Source organism: Musca domestica, unplaced genomic scaffold (assembly GCF_030504385.1).
Source record: "Musca domestica strain aabys unplaced genomic scaffold, Musca_domestica.polishedcontigs.V.1.1 59, whole genome shotgun sequence".
Taxonomy (NCBI): Eukaryota; Metazoa; Arthropoda; class Insecta; order Diptera; family Muscidae; genus Musca; species Musca domestica.
Window position 1 is genome coordinate 403785 of NW_026712362.1, and position 13099 is coordinate 416883.

The 13099-nt window shown below is 37.1% G+C and overlaps 2 protein-coding genes across 7 annotated transcripts in view; one reads left to right on the plus strand and one right to left on the minus strand.

Annotated features, from left to right (window-relative positions):
• Window positions 1-9087, plus strand: part of LOC101890434 (beta-galactosidase) — a 267558-nt gene extending 258471 nt beyond the window's left edge. For all 5 annotated transcript variants that reach the window (XM_059129018.1, XM_011294842.3, XM_059129019.1 and 2 more), the window contains 4 exons: window positions 5004-5154; window positions 5394-5457; window positions 7422-7839; window positions 7921-9087. In XM_059129018.1, coding sequence (XP_058985001.1) covers window positions 5004-5154; window positions 5394-5457; window positions 7422-7839; window positions 7921-8959 — 1672 coding nt within the window. In that variant the 3' untranslated portion in view covers window positions 8960-9087. The remainder of the gene's footprint in view (window positions 1-5003; window positions 5155-5393; window positions 5458-7421; window positions 7840-7920) is intronic.
• LOC101891591 (tachykinins) overlaps window positions 1-13099 on the minus strand; it is a 71988-nt gene that overhangs the window by 40631 nt on the left and 18258 nt on the right. The gene's annotated exons all lie outside the window — the stretch shown is intronic.

Genomic DNA, 13099 nt, shown 5'->3' on the forward strand with positions numbered 1-13099 from the left:
AATTTTAGATTATTTTAAAATATCTTCGGAAATAAAAAACAAGTAAAAAAAAAATTAAGTTCGGCCGGGGCAAAACTTTTAATACCCTCCACCTTAGGGACATGTTCGTGGGAAAATGTGCCAAAAATCATCAAAATACCGAATATCGGGAGGTACCGTTATATGAGGACTATACCAAAACGTGGACCTATACATACAATGTTTCGCCACATGAACTAGGACCCATTATGACCTACAAATACCAATTTTCAGAGAAATCCTTGAAAAAATGTGGAAAAAATCATTAAAATACCGAATATCGGGAGGTGCCGTTATAGGAGGACTATACCAAAACGTGGACCTATACATGCAATGTTTCGCCACACGAACTAGGACCCATAATGACCTACAAATACCAATTTTCAGAGAAATAAGTGAAAAAAATGTGGCAAAAACCACCAAAATACCGAATATCGGGAGGTACCTCCTTTCCAAGGTGGAAGGTATAAAAAATGTGGATTTTTAAAATAAAAAAGGGATTTAACTTTTCGTAATCCTTTTTTGAAAATGGGTGGGACAGAGGAAGGAGAGAGAAAGTATCACTCTCTGTAACCGTCCGTAACCCTTTTTTGAAAATGAGTGGGACAGAGGAAGGAGAGATAGAGATAGAGAGAGTATCACTCTCTGCACATATATGTAGATACTTACTCGTGAGAGTAACTAGTTTGAAGGGACTAAATGATTAAAAATACATTTTCTGTGAAAGACTCATGGATGTTCTTTTTATATCCTCCACGCTTCTGTGGATGGTATATTAGCTTTGTCAATTCGTTTGTAACTCTTCGAAATATTCATGATAGAACCTGCAAAGTGTATATATTCTGGCTCAGCGTAAAATTCTATGACGATTTAGCGATGTCCGTCTGTCAGTTGTAATCACGCTATCTTTCGAACGAATTGAGATAGAAGCATAAAATTTGGCACACATGTGTATTATGCCAGTAGGCAGGTTAAGTTCGTAAATGGGTCATGTCGGTGTATGTTTTCGTATAGCCCCCATATAAAGGTACCCCCTGATATTCGGTATTTTAATGGTTTTAGTCACATTTTTGAATGGAATTGTCTGAAATTCTACACAGGGAGATCCTTCTGAGTACTGTACCCCCTAGAAGAGTATTGTCTATATAGGTCCACGATATCGTATATCCTCCATATAACAGTACCTCCCGATATTCGGTATTTTAATGATTGTAGCCAAATTTTTCAATGGAATTGTGGGAAATTCAACACAAGGAGTTCATTTTGAGTACTTTACTCCCTGAAAGAAAACTGCATATATATGTCCACGTCTTCGTATAGCCCTCAACCAACGGTACCCCCCGATATTCGGTATTTTGATGATTTTAACGACATTTTTTACCGGAATTGTTTCAAATTTCGTATTTGAAGCTCGTAATGGGTACTACAAGCTATGACGGAAAATTTCGTATGCAGATCCCCGTCTTCGTTTATCCCCCATTTAAAGATACCTCCCGATATTCGGTATTTTGTTGATGTTACCGAAATTTTCTACCGGATTTTTATACCCTCAGTCATATGGCTATAGAGGGTATATATCATTTGATTCGGCCAAAATGGGCCTCATCGAAATAAGGGTTTTAGACCCTAGGTGTCTTTGGACCAAATCCGTTTCAAGATATTTGGAGTCGATCTACTGAAGCCCGTCCGTCCGTTTCGACGTATGTCTGTCTGGCTGGGGCGCAAGATAACTCTTGAAGGGAATATCCGATTTGGCCCAAACTTGGTACATCGTAATATTATCATCAAACTTAGATCGAGTTTGGAGATGGGCAATATTGGTCCACTACTTCTGGTACCTCTCCCACAAAAGGCCGAAATTTTCAAAAACGATGTCTTACTGCACAGAAAGAGAAAGGATAAACCGATCTTGTTCCAATTTTGCGAATTATAATATTTGCATCAGTGCTTTACAAGTGCGAAAACTGACAATATCGGTCCACTCCACCTCCCTTGGGGGAGATACCCCCACAAAGTGACAAAATTTGGAATGATTATAACTCTTATAAAATGTAATGTAATAGTCCGATTATCTTCAAATTACAGACATCACAAAATTTTTATTAACCCAAGGTCAGGTGTGAAGATGAAATATATTGGTCCACTCCTTGTGGTACCTCCCCCACACAGGTTCAAAAATTTGAGTAGATATGAAGCTCATAAAAGGCGAAATGAACATCCGATTCCATTTAGACTTGACACATCTCAATTTTTCTATCAACATAAGATCTGCTATGCAGATGGTAGAGATCGGACCATTCCTTCTGGTACCTCCCCTAAAACGGGTTAAAATTTTAAATAGCCAAAACGATCATAAAATGCAAAACAAAGCATCCGTTTGTCCTAAAATGTATCACATCACAGTATTTCTATTAACACAAGCTCTGGTGTGAGGATGGTAGATATAGGTCCACCACTTCTGGTAACTCCCCCACAACGGGCCAACATTTTGAATAACCACGAAACTCATAAAACGCGAAACGAGCATGTGATTATTTGCAAACTCGGCACATCCCAATATTTTGATCAACACAATATTAGGTGTGAAGATGCTACCTTTCCCACACCAAGTCAAAATTTTGAATATTTATAACTCTTATAAAATGCGAAGCATGCATATGTTCTCTACAAATTTCGCGCATTCCAATATTTATACTAACGCAAGATCTGGTGTGAAGATGATATATATCGGCCTATCCCTACCTACCTCTTTGTTTTTTTTTTAATTTTTGAAATACGTAGTTCCTTTTGATGGTCTGCATAGAATCACATTCTGAGTCGATAAATGCAAGTCCGTTCGTCCGTCATTCTGCTCAAAATCGGTTCAGATATAGCTGTAGATCTCATATACATATTATTATTCCGATTTGTTATTTTTTGTCTTCCACAGCCGTAATATGCTCTCCCTAATAACGATATTTGGGAAAATATATTAAATAGAGTTCAGAATTACCCTAGCCAAATTTTATCGAGATCGATTCAGATTTGAATATAGCTCCCATATATATCTTCTCCTTTTATTTTGCACCAAATGTGTAACATTATCCCAAATAGGATGAAATTGGGCACACACAATCATATTGAGCCTAGAAAGATGTATATAAAATTTGGTGAAAATCCGATCAGATATAGCTATAGCTCCCATATATATTGTTTATCCGATTTTATATTTAAGTCCCTTACACCCACAAAATGCTCTCCACAACAACGATATTTAATCTCAGCTATCAGATACAGCATATAAATACCTCTGCTAAATTTTATACAGATCGGTTCAGATTTTGAACGTTCAGTGTGCCTATGAAGCGTAATATCAGTTTAAATAGGATGAATTTTGATGAATTTTTAGTATAAATTAAGAAGAGGATATTAGTTGCTGCTGCTTTAAATTATAGCTGCTCTACAGCCATAATACCCATTGAAAAACGATCATGATTGGTATGATTTAATTTTTATAAATTCCCCATAAAAACGTTTATTTGTTATGGATAGCTCTACTAAATAGGCAAAGTGGTGTAGAGAATCATAGAGTCGACCTGCCCGACCTTTCTTTACTGTTTTTTTTTACAAATTTCATTTTTTTTTAAATTATTTTTGGAAAAGGCCCAAATTAAACATTCATTCATTATTAGTTACTCAATTAGTACACTACAGCCATTCACCACTCTCTCTCTTTTTCTCACCTAAGCAACAATGTATGAGATATCTGTGTGTTCACCAACACAATTGTAAAAAATAAATTGTTTTGAATTTTCTGTCAAAATGGTTTTGGGAGAATATTTAGTTTTGTTCGAGCAGTCGATGAGGAAGTTGCTGTCGGACATTTTTATGAATACACCGTAAGAAATATTGGAACACATAAATATATCAACACTCATATTTGAAAAAAAAATATTTCCGAAATTGTTAAAATTAAAAATGTTAAGATTATCTTTATCAATTGAATTTTATTTGACAGAATTTGTATTCGAATTCGCATGTTAGGAATATAAATTCATTTCATATTGATCGACAAATTTATTGTCCTTCCAAATTAGAGAAATTTTCATATCCCTTGATTTCTATGAAATGATATATACGTTCTTGGTCAATATTGGTGAAAAATAACAGGTTGTGATGTTTGTCATTCTGCTTGTGATGAATAAAATTTTGCTCAAATGTATATTATGTCTGCAGGACTTTTGGTATTGAAAATGGGCCATGTAGGTCCACGTTTTGGTATTGCCTCCATATAACGGTACCTCCCGATAATCGGTATTTTGATGATTATTGTTACATTATTCACAGTTTCTTTTATTCAAGTTTCGTATTTGAATATTGTAATGGTTTATGACAAAAGTTACCTATGCAGGTCCACGTCGTCGTTTTGACTCTAATATAACGGCAACATTCGGTATTTTTAAGATTTTAACTGAATTTTTAACGGATTTTATTTTTTCGAAAATTGCCAAATTCGTTCCAGATGGTGGAGGGTATTCGAAGTTCTGCCAGGCCGAACTTACAGCTCTTTTACTTGTTTTATATTAAAATTAATAATAATTGAAATAATTGTGCAAATATATCTCCGAATTGTCTAATCAAAATATTAATTTTTAGCAACAAAGTTGTTTTGAAAACAGAAAATTTTAAATTGAAAATGTAAAGATAACAAATTATTTCTCACTCTGTAAAGAGAGGCAAAAAAGCACTTGCAATATTTTGTTATTTCAAAACACATACAATCACAAAAAAAATTTGAGGCTCTCTGCCTTGCCCTGCTTTAAATTGCATGCTTAACTTGTAAGTGAGTGGGAGTGTGTGTGTGTGTGAGTGTTTTATGCCCCCCCTCCCCTCTTCCCACATTTGTTTTCCTTTAATTATGTGTCACTTATCCACTAATAGTGGTTTTAGGCCCTTTTTGACAATGACATTCTTTCTTCTATTTCCAACCCCATTTCAATTTACAGTTATGTTGAATGGTCTCTGCATAATCCCAAGGATGGTGTCTACGTCTGGGATGGCATTGCCAATTTGGAGCGTTTCATTAAATATGCCATAGATGAGGATTTGCTGGTCATACTGCGGCCGGGGCCGTACATCTGTGCCGAAAGAGATTTTGTAAGTGAGGGGTGGGAGTATTAAAAGAAATCTATTATGGGGGGACTTAATGGAATGTAATTGTAAGCAGTGATGTAGGGAGTCACGGTATTGGAACTGATGTGATTTTCAGGCAAGAAATGCAACATTGGCCTATACCTCGACTCCCTAACTCTGTTTTGTTACATTCTATTGTCCTCAGAAAATAATTCAATTTCTAAATAAAAAAGTAGTTCCTGTAATACGTTTTTGTTTTTCAGGGAGGCTTTCCTTATTGGCTACTGTCCAAATATCCCAATATAAAGCTGAGAACATCGGATATAAGTGAGTATTGTCATTGTTATAGCAAACACTAGTTATGGCATCTGGTTGACAGATACCTATCATCTTCACAGCAGATTTTGGATGTGTAAAATTTGAAGAGAGTTGGATGCTTTGTTTGCGTTTTTTGAGCGTTTTTTTATTCGAAACTTTGACCCTTTGTGGGGGAGGTACCAGAACGAATGGTCCGATACCATTTTTATAACAAATCTTTTGTTGATGGAAATATTGAGATTTGCCAAGTTTAAATGGAATCGGATATTAATTTCACGTTTTAGGAGCTTCATGGATATTCAAAATTTTCACCCTTTGTGGGGGAGGTACCAGAAGGATTGGACCGATACAATCCATTTTCACACCAGACCTTGGGTTAACAAAAATATTGTGATGTGTGTAATTTGAAGTGGACCGGATGCTTATTTCGGATTTTATAATCGTTTTGGTTATTCAAAACTTTGACCCCTTGTGGGGGAGGTACCAGAAGGAATGGTCCGATCTCTACCATTTTTATAACAGAACTTGTGTTGATGGAAATATTGAGATTTGCCAAGTCTAAATGGAATCGGATGTTAATTTCGCGTTTTAGGAGCTTCATGGATATTCAAAAATTTGACCCTTTGTGGGGGAGGTACCAGAAGGAGTGAACCGATTTCTCCCATCTTTACAGCAGATTTTGTGCTAGTAGATATAATAAGATGTGTGCAATTGGAAGAGAACCGGATGCTTATTTCGGATTAAATTATCGTTTTGATTATTCAAAACTATGACCCTTTGTGAGGGAGGTACCAGAAGGAATGGTCCGATCTCTACCATCCTTATAATAGATCTTGTGTTGATGGAAATATTGAGATGTGCCAAGTCTGAATAGAATCGGATGTTAATTACGCGTTTTAGGAGCTTCATGGATATTCAAAATTTTGACCCTTTGTGGGGGAGGTACCAGAATGAGTGGACCGATATACCCCAATTTCACATCAGACCTTGGGTTAATAAAAATATTGTGACGTGTGCAATTTGAAGAGAACCGGATGCTTATTTCGGATTAAATTATCGTTTTGATTATTCGAAATTTTGACCCTTTGTGGGGGAGGTACCAGAAGAAATGGTCCGATGTCTACCATCTTTATAACAGATCTTGAGTTAATAAAAATATTGAGATTTGCCAAGTCTAAATGAAATCGGATGTTAATTACGCGTTTTAGGAGCTTCATGGATATTCAAAATTTTGACCCTTTGTGGGGGAGGTACCAGAGAAGTGGACCGATATATCCTATCTTCACACCAGACCTGGGGCTGATAAAAATATTGCGATGTGTGTAATTTGAAGACAATCGAACACTTACATCACATTTTATAAGAGTTCTAGTTATTCAAAATTTTGACCCTTTGTGTGGGAGGTACTTGATGGAGTGAACAGATATTGTCCATTTTACCACCTGACCTAGTACTGATGCAAATATTAGGATTTGCAAAGTTAAAGCAAAATCGGATTATCCTTTCCCCTTTTTGTGCAGTAAAATATTTTTTTGAAAATTTCGCCCTTTTGTGAGGGTGGTACCAGAAGGGGTGGACCGATATTGCCCATATCCGAAATCGATCTAAGTTTTATAATAATATTACGATGTACCAAGTTTGGATCGAATCGGATACTTCCTTCGAGAGTTATCTTGGGCACCAACCAGCCAGACAGACAGACGGACGGATATCACTAGATCGCCTCCAAATGTCCTGAAACGGATTTGGTCCAAAGGGACCTAGGGTCTGAAACCTTTATTTCGACAAGACACGTTTTGGCCTCTTCATATATACCCTCTCAAGCCATATGGCTGAGGGTATAAAAATCGTTTCCAGAGTGTTTTCAGTCATTGGGAACACCTGAGAAGTTTATTTGACATTTTCGAGGCATCCTATTATACCCTAAACTTCTTCAGATTTAAAAAGGCATTTCATTTTCCCTTTTTTTCCAGATTATCTCTATGAAGTTCGGATTTGGTACTCTCAGCTAATGGCGAAAATGGATACCTATCTGTATGGCAATGGAGGTCCGATTATCATGGTTCAAGTTGAGAATGAATATGGGTCGTATTACGCCTGTGATAAAAAATATCGTGCCTGGTTGCGGGACGAGACATTGGGTCATGTAAAGGATAAAGCTGTGCTCTTTACAAATGATGGACCCAGTGTGTTGCATTGTGGTCACATAGATGGTGTGGTGTCGGCAATGGATTTTGGGGCGACAAATAATCTGACAGATATTTGGAATAAATTGAGAAGGGTACAACCCAGGGGTCCGTTGGTCAATGCTGAATACTATCCGGGGTGGTTGACGCACTGGGGTGAGGGTATGGCCAGGGTTAATACCAAATCGATTACCAATACTTTTATGTGAGTTTAAAAGAGAGAGGGCTGAGAGAGAGAGAGAGAACTTTCCCTTATTTAAAAATATTTTTTTGATTTTCGTTCCAGAGAAATGTTGAACGATGGCGCCAGTGTCAACTTCTATATGTTTTATGGCGGCACAAATTTCGGTTTCACGGCCGGCGCCAATGATGGCGGTCCTGGACGTTATATGGCCGACATAACCTCCTATGACTACGATGCACCCATGACAGAGGCTGGAGATCCCACATCCAAATATTATGCCCTACGTGAAATTATTTCCCGTTATCTACCCATGCCAAATATTTCCGTACCCGATCCAGTTCCGAAGAAGAAATATGGCACCATAAAACTGCAAAGCTGTTGCTCATTGCTCTCCAAGGCTGGACGCCAACAATTGGCCACCGGAGTGGTTATGTCAAATAAACCCAAATCTTTTGAGGCCTTGGGCCAGTTCTCCGGTTTGGTATTGTATGAGACTTATTTACCCAACACCCGCAAGGATCCCGGGGTGCTACACATACCCGGCCTAAGAGATCGTGCCTTGGTCTATGTGGAAAATGATTTTGTGGGGATTTTATCCAGAGAATCGGTTATCTTTGATTTACCCATACCCCTGAGATCGGGTAAAAAACTGCAGATTCTTGTGGAGAATCAAGGACGCATTAACTACGGACCCATCACAGATGCCAAGGGTATCATTGGTGATGTGGCCTTCGACAAGAAAATCCTTACCAATTGGAATATGACGAAATTCCCATTGGAATCCTATGAGGATATAGAGCGATTAATACAACAGGAAGGTTCCCGCCTCAATGAAATCGATTCGTATAAAATGCTCAACGATGGCCCCACGATATTCTACGGTTCCTTTGAGATCAAAGACTTACACACCTGCGACACCTATTTGGATACGACGGGTTGGAGCAAAGGCATTGCCTTTGTAAATGGTGAAAATTTGGGTCGCTACTGGCCCATGGTGGGGCCACAGGTCACTCTCTACGTCCCAGCCGAAGTACTTAAGGTGGGCGTCAACAATGTTGTACTTATCGAATATCAAAGCGCCGCCGCCACAGCTGAAATCACCTTCACCGATAAACCGAATTTAGACGGGCTTCGGAATTGAAGTCAAGGGGCCGGAGTAGCAGATGGGTTTAGTAAGAAATTATATTTTTATTATATAATTATGTTTTTTAATATATTAATATTACTTCTTTGTGTTTTAATAAAAGTTAATTTTTTAAAATAAAAAAAATAATCGATTTTAAAGGAGTTTTAATTGGCGAAGGATATGTTAAAGAGACTTGGAGACGGATTAAGGATAAAGGTGAGGAGTATAGAGGAGCTCTTCTTAAGGTGCCAGGTTTTCTTTTCATAGAAGACAATCTAAATGCTCAAATGTAAACTCAACTGTCAAAAATTGTTCTTTTGACTGATTTTCTGGATTTTAGGGCTATGGATGCCCCTACGTCCGTCCATCTGTCTGTCTGGCTGGCTAGTGCTCACTATAACTCTCGAAGGGAGTATCCGATTTCGTCCAAACTTGGTACATCGTAATATTATTATCAAACTTAGATCGAGTTCGTAGATGGGCAATGTCGGTCCACCCCTACTGGTACCTCCCCCACAAAAGCTCGAAATTTTCAAAGAAAATATTTTTCGGCACAGAAAAAGAAAGGATAATCCGATTTTGCATCAACTTTGCAAATTCTAATATTTGCATTAGTGCAAGATCAGGTGCGAAAATGGGCAATATCGGTCTACTCCATCAAGTACCTCCCCCACAAAGGGTCAAAATTTGGAATAATTACAACTCTTATAAAATGTGATGTAAGAGTCCGATTGTCTTCAAATTACATACATCACAATATTTTTGTTAAACCAAGGTCTGGTGTGAAGATGGTAGAGATCGGACCATTCCTTCTGGTACCTCCCACACAAAGGGTCAAAATTTTGAATATCCATGAAGCTCCTAAAACGCGAAATTAACATCCGATTCCCTTCAGACTTGGTACATCTCAATACTTCCATCAACACAAGATCCGTTATAAATATAGTAGAGATCGGACCATTCCTTCTGGTACCTACCCCACCAAGGGGTCCAAATTTTGAATAACCAAAATGAGCATAAAATCCTAAATAAACATCCGGTTCTCTTCAAAATTTCACATTTCCTATTATTTCTACTAATACAAGATCTGCTGTGAAGATGGCATATATCGGTCCACTCCTTCGGATACCTCCCCCACTGAGGGTCAAAATTTTGAATATCAATGAAGCTCATAAGTCGCGAAATTTACATCCGATTCTATTCAGACTTGGTACATCGCAATATTTCTACCAACATAAGATCTGTTATAAATATAGTAGAGATCGGACAATTCCTTCTGGTACCTCCCCCACAAAGGGTCAATGTTTTGAATAACGAAAACGATCATAAAATCCGAAATAAGCATCCGATTCTCTTCAAATTGCACACATCCCAATATTTTTAATAACTCAAAGTCTGGAGTGAGGATGGGATATATTGGTCCACTCCTTCCGGTACCAACCCCCCAAAAAGGGTCAAAACTCTCTTCAAATTTCACAAAGACAAACATTTTGTACGAATTATCCAGGATCAGCTGCGAAAAGTGCACCCCAAAATTTTAGATTCGTCCCAACAGTTTATTCCAATACCGACAGGGATCTCAATACAAAATTTCAAAATTCCAGCTTCATCCGTTCACTGTACCAAATACAGTACCATTTAGTACTTTTCGCACTGTTATAATACACACTTCAAAAAATCACCCGTATATCTCAAATCCAGATACCAACGGAGATCTCAATATTGAATTTGAGGATTCCAGCCCTTTCACTTCACCCAATACTAAATTTAGTACCATTTAGTACTTTTTCTACAAATATAGGTTGCATTTCCAAACCACCGCCAAATCTCAAACACAGTTATCATCAATAATCGATATATCAAATTTCAGAATTTTATCTCTATCCCTTCACTCAATACCAAATATAGTACCATTCGGTGCTTTTCGAACAATTATAGTACACACTACCGAAACCACGTCCATATGTCCAGGCAACATATGAATAGCGATCCTAATAACAAAATATCAGATTTCAAGCACTTTCTCCAATACTAAATTGTACCAAATATGGTACTATTTAGTACTTTTTTACACCTTTAGTACCATCAGGAATCCTAATAGAAAGATTTCAAAATTCCAGCTGCATCCGTTCACCTTAAACCAAACTGTACCAAATTTAGTACGATTTAGTACAGTTCACGCACTTTGTACACATTTCCCAAACCACCTTTATATCTCAATCCCAGATACCAATAGAGACCTCAATATCGAATTTGAGGATTCCAGTCCTCTCCCTTCACTCAATACCAAATTTAGTACTATTCGTACAAATAGAGGACGAATTTCCAAACCCACTGCCAAAACTCAAACACAGTTGCCATCAATAATCAAAATATCAAATTTCAGAATTTTATCTCTATCCTTTCACCCAATACCAAATTTAGTACCATTGAGTACTTTTCGTACAATTATAGTACACATTTCCGAAATCAACTCCATATGTCCAGGCATTATAACAAAAGATCCTAATAACAAAATACCAGATTTCAAGCACTTTCCCCAATACTAAATTGTACCAAATATGGTACTATTTAGTACTTTTTTACACCTTTAGTACCATCAGGAATCCTAATAGAAAGATTTCAAAATTCCAGCTGCATCCGTTCACCTTAAACCAAACTGTACCAAATTTAGTACGATTTAGTACAGTTCACGCACTTTGTACACATTTCCCAAACCACCTTTATATCTCAATCCCAGATACCAATAGAGACCTCAATATCGAATTTGAGGATTCCAGTCCTCTCCCTTCACTCAATACAAAATTTAGTACTATTCGTACAAATAGAGGACGAATTTCCAAACCCACTGCCAAAACTCAAACACAGTTGCCATCAATAATCAAAATATCAAATATCCGAATTTTATCTCAATCCCTTCACCCAATACCAAATTTAGTACCATTGAGTACTTTTCGTACAATTATAGTACACATTTCCGAAATCAACTCCATATGTCCAGGCATTATAACAAAAGATCCTAATAACAAAATACCAGATTTCAAGCACTTTCCCCAATACTAAATTGTACCAAATATGGTACTATTTAGTACTTTTTTACACCTTTAGTACCATCAGGAATCCTAATAGAAAGATTTCAAAATTCCAGCTGCATCTGTTCACCCTAAACCAAACTGTAGCAAATTTAGTACCATTTAGTACAGTTCGCGCACTAAGTACACATTTCCAAAACCATCTCCATATATCAGTCCCAGATACCAATAGAGACTACAATATCGAATTTGAGGATTCCAGTGCTCTCCCTTCACTCAATAACAAATTTAGTACTATTCGTAAAGATATAGGACGGATTTCCAAACCACCTCCAAATCTCAAACACAGTTACCATGAATAATCTAAATATCAAATTTCAGAATTTTATCTCAATCCTTTCACCCAACTTCAAATATAGTACAATTCAGTACTTTTTGTACAATGATAGTACACATTTCCGAAACCACCTCCATGTGTCCAGGCAAGACATGAATAGGGATCCCAATGTCAAATCTAAGATTTCAAGCACTTTCTGTTGATCCAATACCAAATTGTACCAATATTGTACTATTTAGTACTTTTCGAGCACTTTTAGCACACATTTCTAAAACTACCTTTTTTATCTCCCAATACAAAATTTCAAAATTCCATCTTCATCCGTTCACCCAAAATCTAATTTAGTACCATTTAGTACAGACCGCGGCCTTAGTACACATTTCCAAACCTACCTCCATATATCAATCCCAGATACCAATAGGGACCTCAATATCGAATTTTGAAGATTCCAGTCCTTTGCCTTCACCCAATACCAAATTTTTGTACCATTTAGTACTTTTCGTACAAATATAGGACAGATTTCCAAACCCTCCGCCAGTTACCTTCAATAATCTAATAGTTATTTAACTAAAAAAGGTTAAAAATCTCAAAGAATTTCTTTAAACAATTTCCCAGTTATTCAATTTTCTCTTTAATTAACTCTTCCGCAGGTGCGTCCTTGTTGCTTTGATTTTCTCCTAGGCTTTAATCCTAGCAATTACAGATGATTAAGGCTCTATTGCAATGGCACATTTGAGGCTTGCTACGTGATTCATTTCAAACACAAACAACAACGACAACCGCATT